The 26399-nt window shown below is 41.6% G+C and overlaps 1 protein-coding gene across 1 annotated transcript in view; it reads left to right on the top strand.

The window, feature by feature from the left end:
- Positions 1–26399, top strand: part of tenm1 (teneurin transmembrane protein 1) — a 217906-nt gene that overhangs the window by 12839 nt on the left and 178668 nt on the right. Inside the window, 2 exon segments of the mRNA XM_079670275.1 lie at positions 1340–1611; positions 5677–6057. Of these exon segments, the coding sequence (XP_079526401.1) occupies positions 1395–1611; positions 5677–6057 (598 nt within the window). The 5' untranslated portion in view covers positions 1340–1394.

The following is a 26399-nucleotide window of genomic DNA, read 5'->3' as shown; positions in this document are numbered from 1 at the left end:
AAAATGAAAGGCATCGCGATTGCAGGGGAACCACAAGTGTATGTGTGTGTGGTGTGTGAGGCGTACAGTATGCTACAGTACCGCTCAGGTAATAGGATGCAAAATGTGGTTTTAGAGGCCTTCTTGTGCTTTGATTAAAGAGGAAACTCAAGAGATGGAGGACAAGGCTTTTAACTGATCATCTGCGTCATAATAATGTCTGCACAAGATGAGGATGTGTGTGTGGGATGAATGTGCCGTTTGACTGTCAGGGGTCGGGGGGTGGTCTCTGTGTGCATGCAAAGCGATCCGTGTGTGAGCAAATGTGCATGAGGAGGGTTGAGCGCCAGGCCAAGGGAAGGAGTCTTTCAGGTGGAATAAAAGCATTACTGCAGTGGTAGAAAGGTCAGCTGTAAACTTGTATCAGACTGGTGGTGATCACCCTCTGCTGCAGATCTCTGAGGTATTGAGCAGGCACGCTCTAATGGCTTTGATATATGGACTACAGGACTCCCTGAAGAGGTCAATACCATAGCACTTTGTCTCTATGAGCAATGACCCTCTCAAGCTCCATTTAGAAGCTTTATATCTGCAGGAAATAGGCTGGAAAGGCCTCAGGCAAGGCACGGTGAAAGAGAACTAATATGAATGAAGTGTTTTCTAATCACTTCTTTCTGGGCCCTAATCGACGTCCCAATCAATAACCGGTTATGGCGGTATAAGCATATTGTGCCGGACGTTATCAAAAATAGATTTTGATGTGGTTAAGAGAAGAACAAGAGAGTCTTTATCAATTCTCCATTAGGAAGGGCAGTGACACTGTAAAGCCTGGTGTGTAATAGTGTGTCGTCACTACTTGGGAAGCTGGTGAGTAACAGTGTTTAATGAGAGTGACAGACATGGGGCTCGAGCTGCAAATTAGTTGATTTTGTTCTCCAACTTGTCAATGGTTGTCTGTAAAATAGAGCTAAAGCCCAGGGGGATAAGACAGAAACAACAAGTGACAGAACGGAGAGCCGTGCTTGATTATGGCCAATCTCTCTTCATACACGTCCGGACATAATGGCCTCCATCGCGGCCCCTTCTGAGCATATTGATTTGGAACTAACCTTTGGTGTGAAATATGAAAGAAGCCAAATACTGTTTATGAATGTCTGCTGTAATTGGAATGAGCAGATGTTGCAATATTGTCCCACTGTGTTCAATAACAGGCTTCTGGTGCTATTTTTCTCCTCTGCCCTGTCTGTTCACTCCCCTGTTTCCCTTCATTTTCCTCCACTGGCACATCTTTCTTCCTCCCTGCTGTCCTTTTCCTGCCTCTTTCACTTTAACTTCCCTTCCCGTCTTTTCTCACCTCCAGACTCTGTGCTCTGTCCCGTGGCTGTGCTGAGTGACTAAGCAGAGACCTACAAGCCATGGAGGAGATGGACAGCAAACCCTACCAACCTTTGTCTAAGGGACGCCATGAGATGGAGATGTCCTATACCAGCTCGTCTGACGAGAGCGAGGACGGCCGCGCCCACCACCGCTCCTACACCTCTCGTGAAACCCTCCCGGACTACACACACGAGCTGCGCCTCACACTCGGATCTCACCGGGAGAGACAGAACAACTACAGCCAACCCCAACCAGGTACTACAGTACAAAGATACAAACCCTTAAACACAGCAGAGTTACCAACCATTTTCACATGACTCGTCTTACCATTTTCATTTTAGACGGCATTGTCATTGTTAAAGTATCTGAGTTCTAGAAAGATAAGATCAAATAAGATTTATTGATCCCAATTTTTGAAATGTTTGCGTTGCAGCAGCATAAAAATACAAGGCATTGTACATTAGAACAATTAAAAGACTAGAAATAAACAATTACAAATGTAAACATCTCAATAGAAATAAAATAGCATCAAAAAAAATTTGAAATACAAATTTACAGCAAATGAGACGAAGATGGAAACCTGAGGCGTTTCTTTGTGTTTCTTGTGTCTTTCTCTTCCCGCACGCTGATACGTTTAAGGTGGACGGCCAATCATTTGGATATATTCTCAGACAGTTTCCATCGGGATGTCCACAGTGTGGGACACAGCGTAAACACATGGTCAACAGACACTAACCAACGTTTCCAACTTGAACAACGCCCAATAATTGTCTTGGTTTGTCAGGGCCTTAAGGCTTATGTGTTCATCTAAAAATATAAATCCATAGATACTGTATGTGCACATAAATGGATTCTGGCACACAAGGGGAAGGCACACTCACAAGGACTCTCACTGGGGTCTTTAAAAGGACCTTTGTGAATTACCTATTACATTCTACAATGAGACAGGAGGACAGTCGGAGGCAGCCAATTACCTCTTCTCCACGGAGGTGATATTTCTCTCCCACAGCTAAACTAGGTCAACCCCAAACCTCTATGGCCTCACCTGGGGTGGAACACCCCCCTTCATTACACACACACGTGTGGACATAGGCACATACGCAGGCGCACTTTGACACATACACTGAAGAATTCTTCCCTGCCGGTGACAGGAGGAGAAATGGGCCAATGCGTGCTGTGATGGATGGCCTTTATGCAGGTCATGTGTGGTGTTAAGAGAGAAGCAGCACCTCATCAGGGCAATGCCGCTGTGCAGGGTTCATTGTGATCAATAGATACTCTTTCTCCTACTCCAACCTCCCGCTTCTCTGCAAGACCTACTCACCATGCTAACAAGCAGCATTAGCCATTCACAGCAGTTACAACTCCTGACATCAGGCCGCTGCGGGGATAGCGTGTTTTGAATGCCACCTTCTATGGATTTCATGGTATTGTTCTCCATGCAGGGACCCATCAATGGCCATTAGTCATCATCATGTGTTCCGCAACATTGTAGAGTCAAAGAGCACTTGGCTTTTTCAACAGTTGCGCCCTTTCTGTTTCCATAACAAACAACATCCCCTGCCATCAGTGTCATATGGTAAGGTGTGATAGACCCCCCAAAGCAGACCTTGAAATGTCAATGGCAGCCGGTTCTGAGAAACACATCTGTTCATCTTTGGGCAACCGAGTTATATATAGCTTAGCCTACCTAAGTAACCAACTGTTAAGGGGGGATTTTGCCTCCAGTGACGTTTTTAATGGATTACAGTGTTCCTGACAAAGATCAGCCAATTTTTTTCCCCTCTAATTCCCCGCCCAGCTTCTTCATATTTTCCCTCATCTTTCAAACTGCCGCATCTTGCCATCTCCTTCCTTCTTTTCCTCCCTCATCATTTTCCTTGATACTACACATTCCTCTTAGTGGATTAAATCCCAAATTCCCAATTTTCCCTTATTGCCCCTTTCTCAGGTCCTTTCAAATTAAAAAGATACTATTCATAGATGTATAGATAATTATTGTTAATCACCTAAGAGGGCTTCCCACACTAATTAGATTTTGGTTTAGTCTATTCATTTACTTACATTAATTACTTAAATGCATTTTGTTTACATATCCAGAAATCAGTTATAGCTCTGTATGAATGTGAAATTATTTACAGGTAACCGCAGTGAAATAATCTGACTATTTTATATATACATGCATGAATAATTATAGTATTCTTTATATTTGATAACATTGCATGAATCCTAACATGTGGGTAAACAAAATGGCGTAGGTTTTCTTCATAATGTAGTGGTAATAAAGTAGAATGTTGTTTATATGTATCTCGGCAACATCATCATATAATTGACTTGATTATAATGTCATTAGAAATAACAGTTATCCATAAAAAAACATTGATAGATTTTATGTTTTTCTTGCATTATTAATAGACAAAGAAAATAAATCCCCTTCAATCTTTAATTAGCAGATGATTAGTGGGTTTTACCTGTCTTCCCTAATGTAATGTGATTTGATGTTGTCACGTGTGTGTTGATTGTCTTCTTAACATTGATTTGTAGTAATTGCCTGCTTTTTAAATGTCTGTGACTTTAAATGATGCTGACTTATTCCTCCAAGCTTTTATCTAAGCTGTTACACAGTTTCAGCTTTCTCCTGTTCTAGTTGTGTTTGCTGTATTATATGGCACATTTGGGAAAGGGGGTGCTGCATGAGAAGAATAAAGACTAAAATACAAATATGATCCAACATTTTTACATAAAGTTAATTGCTGACACTGTGCAATAATAAAAACTAACCTCAAACTAATTCATTCAAACATGTTTATGTAAGTACTACCCGAGATAAACAGTAATCAAACACATTCATTTAGGAATATTCAACATATATGAGCACCAAGCTAATAAAAGATCTCACTTGAGGTGTTGTGACAATTTAATCAGCAGAAGCCATTTGGCACATGGACCAGTCACTTGCTTTGCTCACTTTTATTCATGTCTCTGTCAAAATGATTTATACATTTCGTATTCAGAATATATATTGGTTTTCCATGACATCCAGCACTATGAGAAAGTAGAATTATGACCCAACATTTTTTCTGATTTTGTTCTTTTTAAAGTACTTACAGCATTGGATGAAAATACTGATAAATACTGAAATATATATTTCGTTTTTTTCTCTAAAGTGAGTTGGAAGCAGTTTATTGTAATGGCAGGAAAAAGGACGTTATTCAAAACATGATTTCCCCTCCAATCACCTCAAATCTCCTCTTGTATAATGCATTTGTTTCAATAGAATGCATATTTCTTGCTACAGTGCTACAGGGAAATAGCCTATTTGCTCCTAAATTGCCCTCTTGCAGCCAATTTCAGCTAAACAGTAGTGTGTAGTGGTGACCAATGTTGTGCCAGTTTGATTCCAGCAGAACACTGTGTGAGCCACAGTTGGTCCTGACCCCATCAAACAGGCACAGCAGGACACAACGCCGGTCAATGGAGTGGTCAACAGGACTGTGGCTCTTATTGAAACACTGCGGCTCGTGTTCAAAGGAGCCGACCTAACGCACATATTAACTGCACTAAGTGAGCAGAAGAACTCTTTCTTTCCTGTGTTCTCAGTGGAGTCTATCCTGCGAGGCTCCGGTAGTATCTGTATGGATTTCAATTTAGGGCCTCGCCTTTTTAAAATTCCATCAGTTCCATCTCTTCCACTTATACATTCTAAACAGAAAACTCAGGTGGTGAGGAAGAAAATTTACTCAACTGCCTCTGCAGGAATGAAAAAAAAAAGTCAATTGAATTGAATTGAATTGAAGTGTAACCAGAGGACTAACACAGTATATAAGATGTTCTCAGATATCAGTTTGATGCTTGGGATTGGAGGGCGTTCTAATACCTGAAAGCATATGAGGCTCAATTCTTCCCTCAGTCTGAGTCAATATTAATAAGGTTTGATCTTTATCTGATCTTTTCACCCCACCAAGGAGAATATAGATGAGATCAGTGCTCTGTTTGAGCAGCAGTTCAATACGTCTCCAGCTCGATAACACACATCAGGCAGCGCGAACAGGATATAGCTTCACTGCAAATGGTTAAGAAAAATCGAGGGTGGCATTTTGATTTGGGCTTCTGCAGCAAAAGAAAAACAAATTGAAATAAATGCTTGCTCAAATAGCAGCGTGTCTCTTGACATAATTTGGGAGGGGTTTGGCTTGTAAATGACAAACACCTGGTCAGCTTAGTTGTGAAGCAAATACAAACACATGCCGGAATTAGAGGCTTTACAGCTCTAACGTCTGTAGGCTGATCCCAATCTGCGTGTCTGTCCTCCTCTTTTAGATTTAGACTTCTGCAAGGCCGGGCAGATGAGAAGCCCAGACTACCACATCCACCCCCAGCAGCAGCAGCAGCAGCAGCAGCAGCAGCAGCAGCAGCAGCAGCAGCAGCAGCAGCAGCAGCAGCAGCAGCAGCAGCACCAGGAGGAGGAGGAGGAGGCGCTGTGCTCTGGACCGGCCGCTCACGTCCACAGCCGCTACTCCCTGGGCGTGGGCTCTGACGTGGATACGGAGCCGGAGGTGGACCCCTCTCCGAACCACGGCCTGCAGCACATGTGGATGCGTGGGCTGAAGTCCGAGCAGAGCTCCTGCCTGACGAGCCGTGCCAATTCCGCCCTGTCCCTCACCGACACCGAGCACGACAGGAAGTCCGAGCCTGACAACGGTGAGTGGAATATTTCTCTTCTAACTCCACAAGGGGATTGATTGTCCATCACTATGCAAAGCACCCAGGAGAGATTTAAGCTTGGCGGATAATCTAGCGCACCTTTGATGATTCATTTCAACTCTCTATGGAGCACTTTCAGACTTAATACCCGATGACATCACAGAATTGAGTTTGAGCACTTTTCTAATATAAGGCTATGGCTTTGGGGGTTAATGGTCGTCTCCCAATTGGAGCGTCACTGGTTTGATCACAAGGCCTTGTAGTCAACATGTCAATGTCATGATACTGAACCCCAAAGTGCTCCCGTAGGTATTGAAGTGTTGCTTTAGTTAAAAGCGTCAACTAAATGACAGTAATCCAATAACTAATACTTTTGGATGGTTTAAGACCGTAGGACTATCATGTATACATTTTGAAAATGGTTGTAGCTCCCCTTCAAAGAGAGGACCTTTTTTACAAAATAATGCAACGAAAAACAACATAATATTATATCATTTTGAGTTCTGTAATTTAGGGTTGGGTAGAGTTGTTCTTTTGTAAATATATGGCTTTCGCTCAGAGGGAAAATGGGCATCTACCAATCAGATGGTTGCTCATTTGATCCCTAGCTCAGTCAGTCAGCATGACGAAGTTTCCTTGGAAAGATACTGAACCCCAATTTGCTCCCTTAGGTCTATGGTTCTAAAGTGTATGTAAGTCGCTTTGGGCACAATCTAAATAAGATGTGATGTAATAACCAATATTTTTGATTGTCTTAGACCAAGCTGTATGACTTTTGAAAATGGGTGTCGCACAAATTCACAGAAAATACATTTCTCACCAAATAATGCAACAAAAAACATCATGCAACATTAAACTTGATGACATCACAAATGTAAGTGCTATCACTTTTGGATTGGAAGAGTTGTTCTTGTTTATGAATATAAGTCTGTGGAAAAATGGGCAGCTACCAATCAGATGGTTGCTCGTTCGATCCCCAGCTCATTCAGTCAGAATGACAAAGTTTCCTCGGAACGATACTGAACACCAATTTGGTCACTTAGGTTTATGGTTCTAAAGTGTATGTGAGTCGCTTTGGATAAAATCTAAATGAGATTACTATATATTTTTTGGATTGTCATAGACCAAGCTGTATGACTTTGGAAAATGGGGGTCGTTTAAAGTCACAGGGAAGATGTTTCTCAACAAATAATGCAACGAAAAACATCATGCAACATTTAACTTGATGACATCAGAAATGTGAGTTTTATCACTTTTGGATTGGGAGAGTTGTTGTTGTTTATGAATATAAGTCTGTGGCACAGGGCGCACCTATCAATCAGAGGTCAAGTGTTATTGGTCAGGATACTGAACTCCAAATTGTTCCCGCAGGTCTAGGATATTGAAATGTCTCGAGGTTGCTTTGGATAAAAGCATCAGCTAAAAAACAGATAATGCAATAATCTTTGGATTGCCTTAGACCAAAGGAATAAGATGTATGATTTCTGAAAATGGACATTTCCCTTTAACGAGAAAGGACATTCCTCTCCAACAAATTCAACAAAAAACAACATATACCGTTATTACAAAAATGCAAAGTTTATGATACAGCCTCAGGCAATTACGTGCTTTAAACTCTGTTTTTTAACTAATGCTAATGCATCAGTTCCTCTCTCTTTGAAAGCTCTTTGAAGTGGCTTAATACAAAATAATGTGCTATTGGTTATTAGTCTCTGAAGTGAGCTCGTATTGGAGGTGAAGCCGGGGTCGACTGGGGATAGAGCATCCACAGAATATGGCTCGGAAAGGATTGGATATCCATATGAAGCTGAAGCATGTTTTGGTTTAAGGCTTGGTGGAAGGAGGAATTGTAGGGGTCGGGCTTTCTGCAGTACCTGACTAGGCTGCCTGAGGATAGCTGACAACCGCCTCTGTGGGAAGACTATAGCCTGGAAGGAAGGAGAAGTTGAGAGGCGGGGGCGAAGACATGGGGCCAACTAGAGAAGAGTCTGGGATTGTGCCAGCTATCTGTCTTGCACTGCTGGGCTTGGCTCGGCTCCCCGCAGATGGAAAGTTAGTTAGAGGTGCACACAAACAAAGACAGAGCTCTCCAACCCATCCCCAAGGGCACTGTCTGTTTATGTGCCGCAAAAAAGGTGGAACATATTCAGAGGCTGAGAAAAAAAGACGGGTAATAGAGAAAGACAGAGAGGGGAGTAAAAGAGAAAAAGAAAATTGCAGAGGGGAAGCGTAAGAGACAGGGTGAGCTAAAAAATGCTAATGAGAGAATAGAAATGGTAATGTAATGGTATAATTAGAATGAGAATAAAGGGGAATGAGTGGTTGAGGGTAAAACAGGTGAAGGAGAAGCTGGTTTCGAGCAAGTGCTAGACAAAGATGGAGAGAGAGGGTGAGGGATGAGACGGGGGAATGGAAGGATCAGTGAGCCAGGGGGAATCAGAGAGTTTAGGATGCACTTGTTTATGTTTGGGATGCACCCAGGGGTGCTGTTTAATGGCAGCCGGATTGGACATGGAGTCAGCCTGGTGCAAAATCACAAGATGGAAGAGGCACGAGCTAAAGTGAGGGAGTGGGAGTGCTCGCAGCATTACACAGTGATCAATTTGTGATGGCTGTGTGCATATGGTCCAAAGTTATTACCATTTGAGATGAGGCCTCCATCTTTATCCAGGGTCAGAATGAAAGAGAGGGGTGGTGGTGGGGGGACGGGGCAGATGCGGCAAAAAGGGAAACAGAAGCAAATGAGAACGGATGAAGTCATAGGAGTGAGAGGCGAGGATTTAAATGTTCAAAGCATTCGGCTTTACTGCTACAATGCGCCAGGAAAGCCGGTGTATGTGCGGATTTCATATGTCACATGAAGAGCTGTACTCTTCAAACCTTGACACAATCTGCCTCCGTTCTTCCTTTTCGCTCAAGTTGCGCCCCTCTCTACGTGTTATCTTAACTGGGCAACCTTTTTTCCCCCCCTCCACCCCAACACCACATTTATGCTCATTCTCTCCCTGTCCATCTCCCGCCGACACGTGGCCAGGGGTGTTCATGCGTGGCATCCTTTAATAGGAAATGCATCATGGATGTCACATTTCTCTCCATCAGCACACCAAAGCCTTGCACGCCCCTCTGTTCCCGGTGATAATGAAAGTTAGAGCCACTCGTGAAAAAAATTACGGTGGAAAGGGGCCGAAATTTTTAAAAAAAGCTAACGTCCCCTGCCAAAATGAAAGTGCATTTTAAGTCGGACCGACCTTGCACTCCCTTTGTCTTCAGAGCTCGCCCCCCTCCCAAACACATTAATGATGTCAGCTTCAAACTGGCAGGAATCCTTTTGTTCCTGGTCTGATTGAAGCTGACAAGTCAATTTAGTCAATGTGTCAGTGTGTGTGTGTGTGTGTGTGTGTGTGTGTGTGTGTGTGTGTGTGTGTGTGTGTGTGTGTGTGTGTGTGTGTGTGTGTGTGTGTGTGTGTGTGTGTGTGTGTGTGTGTGTGTGTGTGTGTGTGTGTGTGTGTGTGTGTGTGTGTGTGTGTGTGTGTGTGTGTGTGTGTGTGTGTGTGTGTGTGGGATTGAGTGTGAGAAAGATTGAGAGGGAGCCGCAGATTAAGAAAGAGTAAAGAGGTGAGATATATTCGGTATGTGTGTGTAACGTCCGTTTAGCTGTCTTTTTTTTAATATGTGTCTGTGATGGGTTGATGCATGGTGGGGGGGGGGGCATGTCCAACTGTGACACCTCCCTTGAGGAAGGCTGTAGGCGTTGTTGAGCGCCCGTCAGACCTGCTGACAAACTGAGGGGAACATCAGCACCCTGAATTGACGACAGTACGCCGTAAGAGAGGAGATTGGCAGAAGAAAGACTGAGTGTAGTTCAGCTGGAGTTTACTGCTGACACACACACACACACACACACACACACACACACACACACACACACACACACACACACACACACACACACACACACACACACACACACACACACGCACACACATACACTTCATGGCCAGAAGTATGTGGACAACAATTTGTATCAGATTTGAATATATTTAAAAACTGTTGCCAGAAATATGGAAGCACACTTTTAGAAACTGATTGGCCCAAAATAATGAAAACAGCCGCACACTTTAATGTGCATTAAGGTGATTTGGCCATATGTATGTGGATATGCTGCTACTACTGCAATGCTGAAGGTATAGTTTGACATTTTGAAAAGTATAAGCACTCGTATTATAACGATGTTGCAGTTTAACAGAAAATCCTGACATTTATAGCATAGTTGTACCTTGACGTGTGTCCAATCTCAAAAGTATATCACAAAATGAATAGACGTCCCCAACCTTTTTGGAAATCAAAATTATTATTTGTATTCCTTTATCTATTTATATTTTAGTTATCTAAACGGGTAATGAGTCAATAGTAACGTCGGGGAAGGGGAAGCTAATTTGGCTGGTGGTTTAGCGGAAAGCATTTTAATTCTTCCCATATTCCAATATTTAAACTTTAGTTGATTCATGTGACAACGTTCTGATAAAGTGTTACCTTAAATACCAGTGACATCAGCCTCTGCTTTTGATAACCCTTCCTTGTGTAAATTGATTTTTTACATAATGTATATCGCGCTGACTCGACTGATGTTTTATTATTGTGTTTACTGTTCAACCAAATACCCTATCTTATAGCTGTACAGGGACTTAGTATTTTTCACCATCATCACAGGCTGATCATAAAATGCACTGTTGATATACAGGTGCAATAGCATCTAAAGAAAATTAGGAAATTACATTAAGAAATACTTATAAATTAATCGTTTTTTGTACTTAATGTCGTTATGAAAATGCAAACCAGTTGTTTTTGAAGGGGGTTATGATTGGCCATGTTAATATGTGTTAGAGTGTGTAGTGACTGACCAATTAGAGACAGAAAAGGGAATAAATAATAAGCAAATAACAATGATTTAAAAAAAATACATAATACCGAAACCAGTCCCCCTGGCCCTAAAGTGGTATTGATTAACTTTAACAAAGGAACGAAAAAGGGTGTAACTCGTAACATGTCAATATATTCCTCTAATCAAATGAATGGCATTGATTGAAAAATGTCAAATGAAATGCTGAGAGAGAACGCACATAGTTTTGGTGTCAGTCCTCTGACTTCCTGCAGTGTGGAATAATTAAAAAAATCTGCATTTACTTTATTATCTGGGTTACAACACAGAGTCCTATAATGAGATGCTAATTAGCAACTTTTTCATTAGTTTAATCGTTTGTAGATTTACTCCAGGCTTTTGTCTATCTTTTAGCTTTTTCACTTTCATTCCTCAACTTTTGGGATTGACACTTTGACATGTAGCAGACAGTCTCCTGGTTTTACATGACTGCTCTTGATAATACATCGTCCTCCGAGCTGAAAATGATTTTAAGGCAACTGCAAACATCAGTCCAATGAAAGGCTCCATCACTCATTATGGTAGATAACTCTGCATTCTAGAATGCAAATATCTGTGTAATTACCACAGCCTGAGTAAGCACTTGACTCTGATTGGCCGCAGGATGTCAATCTTTTTTTTTCTTGACAACTCCCTTATAACTGTCTGATCACAGCGCTAAATTAATACACTTTGGAGTGTTCCATTTCCGCCCCACACTGCAGATAATGGTTTGAAGAAAATGGGTTTTCAAATTGCCTCAAACTTTTATAGTTCCCGTGTTAGCAATCAGCCCTTTTAATGTAGTAGTGCTGAAAAATATGGATGTAATCCCTCTGCATCAAGATTAGCCCACATCTGTTGAGCTGACCTGGCTGTGACACTGTGTTACTGCTAAGTGCAAATAAGCAAAACAACAGGACTCAAATACATTAAAATACAAAAATCAAATGTTCTTTTGTGTTCATTTCTATTTGGTATTACCTTCCTATTCTGTTCAGCGGGCTGATATTTGATGAATATTTAAAAGCAGGATGTTGCTAAATGGGTATTAAAACCCTGCGATCTGATCCAACACTAAATGGAGACAGAGTAATTCGAACAGAAATGCAAAGGTCTTCCTCGCTAATTGTCAATACTCATGAATATATTTACACTTGACAGCTTGTGCCTCTTGAATTCAATTTGAGCACACTCATTTCTCAAACCAAATCTTCGTCCAAATATTAATTCCTTTGTTCTTGTGTAAAGACATGCATTTTTAAACAGTGCAATTGTCCAAGATGGACGGCAAACCTGCCAAAAACTTGCTAGTTTTTGCTTCTCAAAATCAAATGTACTCCTCTTCACTCTTTCACAACTTTTTAAATTGAAAACAGTTGGTATTTGAACTGTTGTTGTTGGGCAGACTATGAAGACGTTACAAAAAGCTCTGAGGATTCAGATTTTTGCGACAAATCTCAAGAGTAAATGAAGGAAACAAAATGTTCCCTGCCTTGAATAAAAGTTTGAAAGTAAAAAAGCAAAGCAGATGCCTGCCAGGTCTGTACTTAATACATGAGACATATTGCCCCAAAATAGATTACTGCCATTAGACCTTCAAATAAAGTCATTTATAATAAATTTCTCATAGCTGTTGCCCTTGCCTTGGAATAAGACAAGCATGAATGTTACCTTAAACATAAATGTTAGGGGGCGGCCATAAACAAGGTAGTTCGGGGGCCTCGGGGACCGCACAATGTCATAGAGGGCCCTCATATCTTTTATAAACACGGCCCATTATTTTTATAATGATGTGCCAAAGTTTTACAGTGGAGTTTGGGCAAGCTGTGTTCAAGTAAGTGTTGCACAAGTTTGGAAAGGGCGTCGAGACAAAGGGTGGGAGAGTGGAGTGAGGAACTGACCTTACGCTTTAATGAGCAAGCATACGGCGTGGAGAAAGACAAAGAGAGAGCGGCGAGAGGATGGGAGGACAGAGAGGCTCGTCGGCGAGCGAAGACATTGCACAGAATATTAGAGTCATCTTCAGAAAATCCTTTGGCGAGCTTAAGCTGTAATACGGATTTTAGTTTAAGCTAGCAGGAATTCGATACTTGTTAGGGCGATGTCTCATATTGATGAACTGATGGAATCTGTTGAAATAGCAACAGGTGTTACACAGAATTTAATTTCAGATGGGATTCAGGATTTCTCTACTTTCTGATGAAATTCTGACATGTATTAGGCAACATCGAGTGTTAATTAGATAGTGAGGGAATTAATGTTTCTCGTTAGCTCCCTTACCCAAAAGTGTCAGACAGGAGCATTTGAGCGATGCGAATAAAATGGGTTTTATTTGTTTCTACACTTTTTTTTTTTTTTTTTTGTGTTCGAAGACACAAATCTGCTTTTGGCACCTCTGCAGCTGTGATAACCTCAGTGGAATCAGGACTCTACAATTCACCGAGAGATAGAGACGTCTGCATATGTTACAACACAGCCACACATATGGACATGAACAAAAGCTGCAGAGTGTCTCCTCTAACTTCCCCGGTGTGATGTGTGTGCGTGCAAGCAGCGGTCTAAGTGGCAACACCAGGCAAACAGCGGCGTACTCTAACTTCCCTCTTGCCTTCCCAAGGCCCTGGGGGTTTTGCAGGAATGGATTTGTCTATTAGCTCGTAAAGAACATTGCTCAGTGCCATATCGATCATCCGAGCTGTAACGTTTAGGGTCTTTAAGTTGTAGAGTTGATCTAGTGGTACACGGACTCCCCTGGCTATTTTACCAGAGTGAGAGATTATCAACTTAACCCTGGTGCCGCACTTGGCCAGAGGAAACGCTATAAACACGTCCGCCGGAGCCAGAAACCGTTTTTATTGAACCGCCCATCAGCCAATCGAGGAGAGGCTACCATGAATCCGCCAGGTGCCTTGTTGTAGCAACAGGGCAATCATGTAGTTTTCCTCTCTTTAATAGCGGTCTCATCACATAGTTAGCCATGCGGGCTTGTGTTCCTGACAAGCTGTCAGAATATTGGACCCCACCCTGTTGTACTAATGATGGACCTTTACAGCTCACTGAGCCACAGGAAGACCTACTGGACTGTACTGCGGGTTGATGGGGGTTTACACGAGTGTGTGTGTGTGTGTGTGTGTGTGTGTGTGTGTGTGTGTGTGTGTGTGTGTGTGTGTGTGTGTGTGTGTGTGTGTGTGTGTGTGTGTGTGTGTGTGTGTGTGTGTGTGTGTGTGTGTGTGTGTGTGTGTGTGTGTGTGTGTGTGTGTGTGTGTGTGTGTGTGTGTGTGTGTGTGTGTGTTCGTGTGTGAGATAGAAAGAGAGAGAGATAATTCTCTGTTCCTTCTCTCTCTCTCTCTCTCTCTCTCTCTCTCTCTCTCTATCTCTCTCTGTGAACGCTAAACGCCCCTCCTTTATCCTCATCTCGCTGCCATGGCAACAGTCATAAAATCAGAAACATCAGCCGTCGCTTTCGACTCACGTTGTCCACTGGCTGCCTACAGGCTGTCTATATACATAAACTGTGTGATGGAAACATCACAGGGTCCAACCGCTACTTGCCATTTTAATAAGCGGCCACATGCTGCACACAACTCCACCATCACCTACACGGCAGAGGAGGAGAGGGGAGAGCACATTTTTTTAATAAACAGTCGAATAGGCTTAAAACTGTTTTTTAGCTCCAAGCGCTGTTGGAGTATTAAAATGAGAGGAAAACATGGTGAGTGGCACATGAATAAGCTCACAGCAGAGAGGAACAATAGCCCTGAGAGTGTACCGACAGATTAGTGCAAATCAGAGTGTTCTGCACTGGGGGAGAGAGGCTGAGAGGGGGCGGAGGTGCCTGTACTGTATGGACACACACACACTCAGATGCCCACACATGCACCTGCTGTTTTGTGTTCTGTGTTTGTGAAGGGTCAGTGGGGTATATTATTTTGAAGGGGTGGGAGAAACAACTCAGCTTGATTGACAAGGACATGGTTGCTATGGAAGGGAGGAGGAAATCACATTTATTCAAAATAAAAACATTCTCTTTGTATGTTCACCTGAGAGGTCTCGGAGCAGGCAGAGAGAAAAGACATCGGCTACAATGAAAAAGGCCCCTATAACACCCAAATGAACAATTATGTAGGACAAAAAAAGTGAGCAAATCATGGGCTTTCTATCCTGCACAATACCATCCTCTGTGTGGATGAATGGGACCTGTCGCAGAGCAGGCTTCTGCCTAGCAAAAAAAAGAGCTTGTCTGAATAGCAAACCTACAGGTTCATTGTTATTCTAATAATCACAATTGTCATATGAGACTGCATAGGGATTTTTTATGCGTTTGCCAAGACGATGTCAGCGATCATAATGGCAGCTTCGTGGTTTCCCTGCCATTAACAGTCGCTGCCATTTTAGTTTAACTGCTTGTAGTAATAGCTGCTCCTCCGACGCAGCCGTCGTGAAACTGCCGGGGACACTTCTGCCCCGGTGCCAGTGTTAAAGGCTGCCTTCACAGCCGTGGAGCCAGTAGTAAAGGCTGTTGTTACATGGCATGGTGCCCTGAGCCTGTCAGACCTCCAGGGTGTGTGCACCACCTGTCATTATCAGCTCTCAGCCCTGGCAGCCGAGGACAGCTAATGGTCCACTGGGTCTCACCCAACAATCTGCTGACCAGTTCGAGTGCTGCTGGTGGGACGGCTGGACACCTGCGGGAACACATGCCCGTGTGTGCGCAAACAAATACGTGAACACACAGACAAGTGATGCGTCGTGTAAAGACTTCGGCACTGTACAAGCTTTCTGCTTTTATATAAAAAAATGATGTAGGAGTCTCTTAAACCTGAAAGATAGCCAGCGAGGGGTACCATTCCACTGGTTGAAAAAATAATATAGATAAAATTATTAGACCTGGTGTTGCCACATGTTAGACCGATGTATAGAACTCTATGAAAGAATATCCTTATTTGTAACCTAAGTTACAGTATTGATGTTCATTTTGTAAATGATGGTCCAATTTGCATTCAAATATACGATAGGGCCGGGTTTGCTTCATCAAAATATGGCATAACTATTCGTATTTTCTTGTTATAAAGGCTGAATTAAAGTAAAGTGATGTAATAATTTTATGATTTGACTTCACCCTCTAAGTCTTTATATTTACATCAATGATGATTATTTATCAAAAATGTTATTGTGAAACTAATTTGCTAAAGCACCAATGGTCAGTTACACAATATTGCTGGGATATCAATATCAAGGCATTTGATTAAAAATATCGTTAGTATTTGAGTTTCTCCACAGCCCTTTTTTAGGGCATGGTTAGTTTGTGATTGACAGGTCGCTAACACATGGTGTTGTCCGGTTTTGGTACTGTACTTGTTTTGTCTCAGAACTGTAACCCTTTCAGTGTGTTTTCACTTCATTAAAAGTCATTGTAACATTTTGGATGGCTAAAAATGTCTTGCACAGTTGTACTTAGCTTTCACTAGCTCATGCCACTTCTGGTTCCCAAACACAAAAATGGAGACAGCCAAAATGGCAAACAACAAAGTCTTCAAAACCGTCCACTGTGACGTGTGGGTTATAGCAGAAAGCTATACTTAAAAAAACATCTCTACATTATGTTGCTTTACTCATTCAATGTGTCCTGGGATGGACTTCTTCTACTCTTGAGAATTGTCTGTGTGATTTATTGGAATGGAATGCAACCTTTGTCACAGACAGCTTTTAATTGAAAAAGCCACATTAGGACATTGAAAAGCCATTAATTGTTATGGTTAATTAAGGTAAACATGAAATGAAAAGAGTTTTAATTGGTTTCTCTTGATGAGGGTAGGGATCTGGGGTGACCAGAATCTGCATATGTAAATAACTAGAAACTCCTCGAGGCCTTGGCTTTACTCGCTCTGCCATAGAGTCCTTTCTGTGTTTCTGTCGCTCTGTTTATTTCCCTCTGATTCTGTCACTGTCACCCTATGCACACAAACACACCACCGACTCACACACCTTGGCCCAGCTGTCGCCAATACAAATTGGATGTTTTTGTCGAGTGACATTGATGTGATGCTAAATTCTAAACGGGCGCTCCCTGAAGAGATACATTTGTAAAGATAAAACCTGACAGATTGGCACAAGACATCACCTTCATATTTACAATATATGGAATTATCCCATGGCCCTCAACATTCAGGTAGGCTGCGTTTACTGTATAAATAGCATTTTAGGAGGATGTTGGTTGCTATGATGAGCACCGATGGGTTGGATTGACCACTTTCAAGATTCATCGATATGCTGTCACACTGTGGCAGGGACTGCAATGTGAACATAAAGCATATCTCAAATAGTAGTCTTATTCCTATTTTATTCATGTCCTTTAAACAGCTGCCACCTGTGCCAGAGGAGAGGGTGTTAATAGCGCACCCAATCACTTAGATAGATAGATCACCCTAACACCACATAGATAATCATGCTGCTAAATAAATAGCTTCTTAAAATGCCTCTGAATGCCGCTAAAAGCATGAGCATGTTTATGGGTGACACGGGAAAAGAGAGTGGTGGTTTCAGGGAGAGGGGGTGGTACTGAATTTGCATTGTGGGGCCTGCGGTTGGTGTGTTGTGTGTGTGTGTGTGTGTGTGTGTGTGTGTGTGTGTGTGTGTGGTGTGTGTGTGTGTGTGTGTGTGTGTGTGTGTGTGTGTGTGTGTGTGTGTGTGTGTGTGTGTGTGTGTGTGTGTGTGTGTGTGTGTGTGTGTGTGTGTGTGTGTGTGTGTGTGTGTGTGTGTGTGTGTGTGTGTGTGTGTGAAGCGAGCAGACAATGGGCCGGCTGCGCGGTCACTCGGTCACCCTGCTGCAGTAGAAAAGCTTCTCATGGCCAATGCAGGAGTCTTGCCAGTGTTTCAAAAAAACTGAATGCGTAACACTGTCCAAACAGATGCTCGATGCCATTTCCAGATAATGTCTACGTGTATAATGTCCATATGCGATGGACCGGAGTTTATGTCTGAATGGATGTGCACAGCCTGTGCATGTCTGTGTGCTTCCAAGAAAGCGTGCACTTTGAAAGCATGTCTGTATGTGAGTGTATTTTGTTCCTAACAGATGTTTTTCCCAATGTGTGTGTACGCTACTAGCTGAATCAGATCAACACAAGCCGGTGCAGTGAGTCTGGCCTATATGGATAATATTCAGTGCACGCTTTGGCCAATACTACACACACACATAACATTAAAGAGACTAGGTAGAGCAAGATGTAAAACAACGCTTGCAGGCAAACCTTTACAACTTTAAAACGGACTCAAATAATGAATGATTACGAAATTAATCATCATGATTACAAGTAGTGCCTTTAAAAAGAAATTGTAAGCAATCATTAAAAAAAAAAAGCAGCAATGAGCATAATGTACTGTAAATCAAGTTAATAAAAAAGGTGGTGGATGTGCGGTAGATCGGGAATGAATGGACTTAATATCACTCAAGGGGCGGTTCTGTGTTTACTGTAGCTTTTGTAATAGCCTTCTTTTAACTAATGCTGCACTTTTGCTCCAAGAGGAGAAACCCCAAACTCCCCTAGTACATCCATCAAGCTTTTCATTCATGCTTGAAACATAATTGTTTATATAAATAAATATATATATAGATTTATGATAGAAATGTAAAGTAATTACGTTATTTTCCGGAAGGGTTCTGCTTGAGGTTTCTAACCATTAAACGGTCCTTGGCGGTGTGATACTGTTGGATCATGCTTTGAGGGAAATGTAAGGTCTCTTAAACATACGGTCGAGATCATGATTTACATGAAAAGTGCCATAACTTCAGATTTGATTTAACGTCATATGAATGAATTGACTTGCCTTGATTCTAACCGTTGATTTTGCTAACGGAAAATGCCAACTGTCATAAATGTTATCTAGTGTAGTTAACGTTAGCTCCGAGGGTTGGTTTGAAACCAGTGGCAGCTGGTGGAAATTATTTTAGGTGGGGCTATTGTAATGGTGAATAAACCACACAGGGAACATTTTGAGAAATGACCCCTTAAACTATGACTTCTGGTGATGTTAGAGATATCAGAAGATTGATCAATACCTCCATAATCTTCAGTGTGGTTAGCTATGAATCTTCCAAAACTTCCAAATACCTTGTCCTGGACATAGTTTCTACAGTAAACTGTGCAACAGTACAGTAGGCCCACACAAACTGCAGAACACCGGTTCTTTGGGAACACTCAAATAATTTAATTCCCATTTAAAATCAGGAGACTAAATACGAACATTACGTCAGACACAGACGTGGTTCAGAAACACAGAAATATTAGAAAACAGACCATTAAGGCAAAAAATCTAGTTTGATGGATGCTGTCAAAACTCAACTATATACAGTACAATAATATGTGTGTGTGTGTGTGTGTGTGTGTGTTTGTGTGTGTGTGTGTGTGTGTGTGTGTGTGTGTGTGTGTGTGTGTGTGTGTGTGTGTGTGTGTGTGTGTGTGTGTGTGTGTGTGTGTGTGTGTGTGTGTGTGTGTGTGTGTGTGTGTGTGTGTGTGTGTGTGTGTGTGTGTGTGTGTGTGTGTGTGTGTGTGTGTGTGTGTTTGTGTGTTTATTTATCACGGGCACATAGTATCTGTCCCCGGCTGTTTGAAGAGCAAGGATGGGAAACAAAAGACAGCGTTTACCTGTTTGCATCCAGCTAGTCACACACACAGTTACAATCACACTCCCTGTAAATGACATAATTAATCGATAGTTTAGCTTCTCACCATCATTTGCTGTGGCCCACTGATGTTAACGATCGTAATTGAAAGGCTGCCTGCCAAACGTAAAAATTCAGCCACGTGACTCGCAAACTCTCGCGAGAGTTTTACACAAGACGGATCCTTTCTAGCCATAACCCTGCACCGGGCGCTCACATTGGCGCCCGGTGATCATCAGATTTGACGACGCTGATTGGCTGAAATTATGTTTCGGAGGCATAGTTTACAGATAGCAACAGTCAGCTGCTCGTGGCTGCTGCTGCACTGGTTGAGGGCTCCTCTCTTAGCGCCCAGACGAGAGAGGGTAATGATACACGGGCAAGGCCAGGCAGGAAACATGTGACTTATCAGCAACTTTAGACGTCGTAACACAATTTTAAACGAGATTGTATTGTAGATTATACATTTTACTGATACCAATTATATAATATTTACCTTGTTCATTAAAAAAAATTAAATATATATATTTTTTTTAATATATTTTTATTTTTAATGTGGGAAGAGGTGGGGCGGCGCCCCTATGGGCCGGCCGCCACTGTTTGAAACCCTGTCACCGGCTGACTTCAACTTAATTGTTTTGAAAATCCTTATAAATATGTACTTGATACTCACATGACATCATAAGGATTAAAGCTGAAACTAAAGAGGAAGCTAAAGCTACATGGCCCAGGCAAAACGTTAGAAGTTGATGAATAATGTAGAAAATAATAAAGAAACACCATTGGTTTTGTGTTGGAGTCTAGAGTTACTCCTACCTATATGACAGAAATACTTACTTACATAATTTTAGTTAGCTTCCATACTTGGTTAGATGAGACAGAGGCTAGATGCACATTTGTTTATTCTTTATACAACAGCATGTACTTATTTGAATGTTATATGTATTAAAAATATATATACCAATGTGTTTTGTGAACATTTTGCTATGAAGGTTAATAAAGTCAAGTCAGGTCAATTTTATTCATAAAGTCCAATATTACAAATCTCAAATTTTCCTAAGGCGATTTTACAATCTGTACAGCATTCTACTCTGTCCTTGTCTACCCTCGCTTTGCATAAGGAAAATCTCCCAAGCAAAAGTAGTGAAAAGGAACTGAGGAGTGATCGCTCTTCCTGGAAGGACAGCTGGTAATACTGTAGATGTTGTGTAACAAGACCAATATAATAGGATTACAATACTGAAAAGCCATACTGTAGGACAAATTATTTGTTGAATGTGAGCATATAAAGAAATATGAGTCTAGGAGGATGTCAAGTACATGTAGGCTACTTTGCCAAATACTGATCAGGAGTGAGCTTTAACGTACGTTTAAATTCATTGGTAATTGGTAGTTAGGTAAGGCTGCTACAGTAGGAAGTTAGCTAGCAAAGCATGCTAACGTTGGAAGCTGACGATGGAGCAGACACACTATTTAAATCATTCTTTACCTTTTTTTCTTCTGTTTTTGGTTTCAGAACAGCCAACAAACGGCTTGACCATACTGAGTATCACTTTTACCACGGCTTCATGCCTGACCTGCGTTGATACAGTTGCTAAACTTTGATTGGACACTCTTCTGTGGCAGGGGTTAAGCTAATAGTCCTTGTTTGATTTAATTAGTTCATTTTGAGTAAAAGCAATAGGCAGCATACACGCTGGAGCATGAAGGTGAGCAACACAGCACTGAGACTGTTATCCCATTCCCCTTTTGTCCATCTGGAACCTCGGGGTATATTACAATATCCTCAAGGATCTACAGATCGGTAGCTGTTAGACCGAGTGGATATGCTCCACCAATACTTAAGGTCTCCCTTTCTCCCTGGAGGAACTGGTGTTACATTCAAGGTACATTCATATATTGTTTTTCTATCTGCAGTGGAATAGAAGAAATGACTGCAGCTCTGCCTCAGCAAGGGAAAATCCCTGTACGATTTTGAGTCTAGCCTGTGAGATGTGTTGAGCGATGATCACCTCGGGGTAGCCGAGAGCGAGAGACAGATAATGGGTTATAAGGCTGGCAATAGGTAGATGCGGTTCTTCTTTTTCTAGTCTTTTTGGGTCAGCACAGGAGATGGGTCAGCACACCAACAGAGTGGCGGAAACAGAGGCAGCATGAATGAACGAGAGATATATCGCATATGTCTGTCCTTGCCACCGGTTGCCCTCAGTCAAATCCTCACCATTATGCTTTCACGCCTGATTTATGTGAAGTGGCTGATGTAGCAGTATGTTTTCTTTCTGCTTCACAAGGCAGGAAACAGAAGGGTTGCAACAACTATAAACTATAATAAATGTTGGAGCTGTATTTCAACATGCTACCCAAATAGCATCTTATTATCAATCTTCTTGGTTTGGACTTACTGCATTCGTTTTTTTCACTCATAGCCCAGGGCAATGCTTCCTGTGGTGTGATCTTGAGTGGGCTGGGCTTATGCAAGAGCTATTTACATTTTAACCGTCTTAGCTGAATAGATATCCCCTGATATCTCAGGCAGAGGGAGGTAAAGAATTAGCGGGGGGGGGGGGGGCAGCGGGAGGAAAGTTTGATGTATCAAACGTATATCTTCATTTGTGTGCTACATTAGTAGAATGAATGCAGGATGATATATGATGGGTAATGTTTGGCCAAAGGCACAGAGGGAAGACGAGGAGAGAGAGAGAGAGAGAGAGAGAGAGAGAGAGAGAGAGAGAGAGAGAGAGAGAGAGAGAGAGAGAGAGAGAGAGAGAGAGAGAGAGAGAGAGAGAGAGAGAGAGAGAGAGAGAGAGAGAGAGAGAGAGAGAGAGAGATCTATATGTACTCATGACCGATGTGTGGCCATAAGAGGCAACTCTGTGTGGAAAGGTTTATCACATTAGAAGGCTATGATTGCGTGGATGTAACAGCTTCTAATTGCTGCTGAAATAAACACGCCTGGTTGGTGTTGCTGCAATCATCGCTTAATACTTTAATGACATGACATGATGGCTTGGGAGATCAAAACCTCTCCAGCTGAGATTGCTTCTCCCGCTAATTTTACTTCTACAAGCAATGAGTGGCTTTACACTCCAGCGTAGTGTACACTGCAATTTTAGAGCTTATTTTTTTGGTTAGCTATTTACAGGGAAGGGCCGGAGCGAGGAGTTATAGTTTATACCTTTTAGATTCTAACATCCGGCATCATACGTGCACATAGCTTTTGTTCATTTGTCAAGCCTCCCTTTCTTCTGTCCCTTCATTTCTCAACACCTCCCGGTATCATCAGCCACAGAGTCTAACCACCCGCAGTGAATGTGAATTAACAGACGGCATGCTGCTCACAGCACCTTGCTTGCCACTGAAACAGATTCATCACAAGGACCTAGATACTGCCTTCTACCACTAATACACACACACTCACAGACACACATTTTCACCCTAGAATAGCACCTCACATATCATACATCCATGGTGTAACACTCTTCACACTTACACTCTGTACTTTATGATCAGGGGAACAATAACGGCTACAGATTTCTCCTCTTGGCTTTCTATAAGATGCTACAGTGCTTTTAAGCCTCACAGGTTTGCGAGTTAGCCGCTATATTTCTCCCCTTTCCTTTTCTTGAAAACCCCTTATCCATATTTAAAAAGCATCCCTGTTCCACCTCCTCAATTGAAATGTTTATATATGAGTGGGAGATGCTAAAAAATCAATGTCCATCAGAAGTGAAAGGGAGAGTGAGGCAGGTTTGCCCACAGGTCAAAGGTGTATTGTGGGATATTGACTAGTCCCTGGTGCAGCAGTGGTCGCGCTGAGAAAACACATCCTCACAAGTATTATTGACAGAGCGGTACAACCCAGCACCTCAGTAAAGTGGAAAGATACTTTATTATCCTCGTAGAGGAAATTCGTTATTGCAGTCAATACATGAAAACAGCAAACACTCAGATGGAGATTTACAGGAAGCATTCATGTATATCCAAAACAACAATTTTTACAGGTGAACTGTAATTGGCCCCTGAAGAGCCTTATTCCTTTTGACCTGCCATAGAGATGTTTCTGATTAAAGGTTAAAATGGTATTTTCCGCCTAATTAAATCATCCAGCCTGGATTTTGCTCCAACTAACGATTTTTTGTCATTATTGATTTATCTGCCAATAATTTTCACAATTATAGATAAATCTTTCGGTCAAGAAAATATCAGAAAATACATATCAAACGCACCATTGTTCACAGAAAGAAAGACAGACATACTCTTATTAGAACTGAAAAAATCCAGTTCTTGACTGTTAGTATATTTTACATTACACACACAAACTGCTACCTTTAAGAATGTGTACAGCTCAGATTCCCAAATGTATTACTGCTGACCAGCCACCTTTGTACATGTTATGTATAAACAGATTTTTAATTCCATCTCCTACAGAAATCAATAGTTACTAGGATAAAGTGCCGTGCTCTATGTGGCGGTACAGAGGGATCATGCAATTCCCCATAACTGCTGCTACAGATTCTGGCTTGGCTGAACACACCATCAAACTACAGTGGACGGTGTGTATTGGTGGGAAACCAGTGTGGGATTGTGGTCTCGTCAGCAACTATTGGATGTTGGGTCACCTGTGTTTTGGTGGTAGGAGTCTGGAAGGGATGCTTTTTTTTCGCTGCCCTTATTAAAAAACAGTACATCAATGAAAAAGTCTACTCCCTCAACACGTCAACAATAGGAGCTGGAATATAGACAAAGTCCAAACAGTATCACACTGTTTTCTCCATTTTGTGACACGTTTTCTGAAAAGTTCATTTCAGTCACTTGGGTACACAATTGTACATTTGAAGGTACAACAAGGACTTACATGAAATAGTACTGTGGTGTAACTGTATAGGTTAGTGATCCAGGGAAAAGCGTTTGTGTTCTGATTCTTTTTTATGTGACTGAAGAGAAGTTATGGAAAGATATGAGGGAAAAACTGAGGTGTGGATCAATGTTGGTCAAAGCAGGTCAATCCTTGGATATAACTCATTGTCTATAGCAGAAAATACTTTATAAATAGACTCTTAAAAAGTTTACTTGGGAAATATTAACTAGTATATAAAAGATACAAATCATAGCTTCACTTAAGGTAAGAATACTTTCTTCTTGACTGTCTTAATTAAAGTGAAAAAGAGTGAGAAAGGTGCTATATAAATAAACTTGCCTTGCCTTGCAGGCGAAAGGAGAACCCGTCACAAAGGGCATTTAAAGTTCAGCCAAATCAAGCATTAACCAAAAGACTCATTCTCTGGATTATTGAAGTCTTAATGGTGCTATAAAACCCAAACATTAATTGAAGGTCTCTGCAGTTCAACTGTCCAGCCGATGTCTCACTCTGAAGTGTTCACCAATGGAGCATGTCAGGAACATGGTGATACAGCTATAGTTTTCACTGTGGTTTCAATTTGGTTATGTTGATGTTGCATGAATTAGATAATTTCAGAAATCTGAGACTTTATACAAAATGTAACTGTCTAAAAGATCCTAGTTGTAAGCCCCACACACCAACATATAGGGGTAACAAGAGCAACACGTGTTATTGTATTCTGTATGTTCTATAAATGGCAAAGGACATTAAGGGATTATGTTATATACTATACATGTTTAGATTGGTTTAAACGATTCTTATATCATCATATCATTTTAAACTCTCATTAGTAAACAACTCAACAATTCCTGCTATAATTTACAATATTAAATATTAAAGGGGGCCTTTTATGCTAATTTTAAGGTTCATCATTTTATTTTGTCTTTATTTTTTCTCATGCTGCTGCAGCACCTCTTTTCCCCCTCTGTCTGAAATCAGAGCCCAGTCTGCTCTGATTGGTTAGCTGACCAGCTCTGTTGTGATTGGTCAACCTCTTAGAGATGACCCACCCCTCAGCTTATAACGTACAATGTGTTGAAGCACTAGCCAATAGGAGCGTGAGTGTTACAAAGTAATGTCACTATGTCGCGGAAGTAAACAAAGTAGTCCAATGGAGGTGTTTCAGGCTGAGGGTTCAATTTGTTTGCATGTGGAACATTTCCAAAGCAGACTGCAGTGTAGTTGCATTTTTTTAAGTTTTATTTTCCTCTTTGTAGAAGTTAAGTATTATGACTGTCAAAGCTGAAACTCAGAATTCAGCCAGCCTTTATCACAAAGCATTTAGCATTTCAGGGATCCAAGGTCACGGTATGTAAAACGAAATGAAATGATGAGTATACAAACACATTAAAGCAACAAGTAATTGCCTTGCAAAGGATACAAAGCATCTGACAAAGCAAATGCTCCTCCACATGTTCTGGATGTGCGAGGAGGTGGATGGAAAACAGACTGGGGGCGTTAAGGGGTTGTGTGAAATAATATATATAACCAAGCTAACATTCTGCTAGCATTCTGCTCTCCCCCTCTGGAAATAGAGACTATTCAGGCTTGTTAGGCTTCTAAGAGCTGCATGGAAGCCTGTCATTTCACATTAAAGTAGCCTAGCATTGCTGCTTTCATGGATTTACCCCTCACTGGACAGCAAATGATATATTTATGTATAGATTTGAGATGGAAGGCAGACAGGGCTGTCTACCCATCCCACATTAGCTTTTATGTGTGAGTGTGTATGCACACACGTAGGCCCTTGTTTTTGCCTCACTGGTACAATGCATTTCCATTATAAGGCACATGCCACCTTGTGTTATGTTGAGCCGAGCTGTTGGCTGCTACTGTGACTGTCACATCTATAGAGG

Source organism: Notothenia rossii (assembly GCF_949606895.1).
Source record: "Notothenia rossii genome assembly, chromosome: 3".
NCBI classification, from domain to species: domain Eukaryota; kingdom Metazoa; phylum Chordata; class Actinopteri; order Perciformes; family Nototheniidae; genus Notothenia; species Notothenia rossii.
This window is presented reverse-complemented; position numbering and strand designations above follow the sequence as displayed.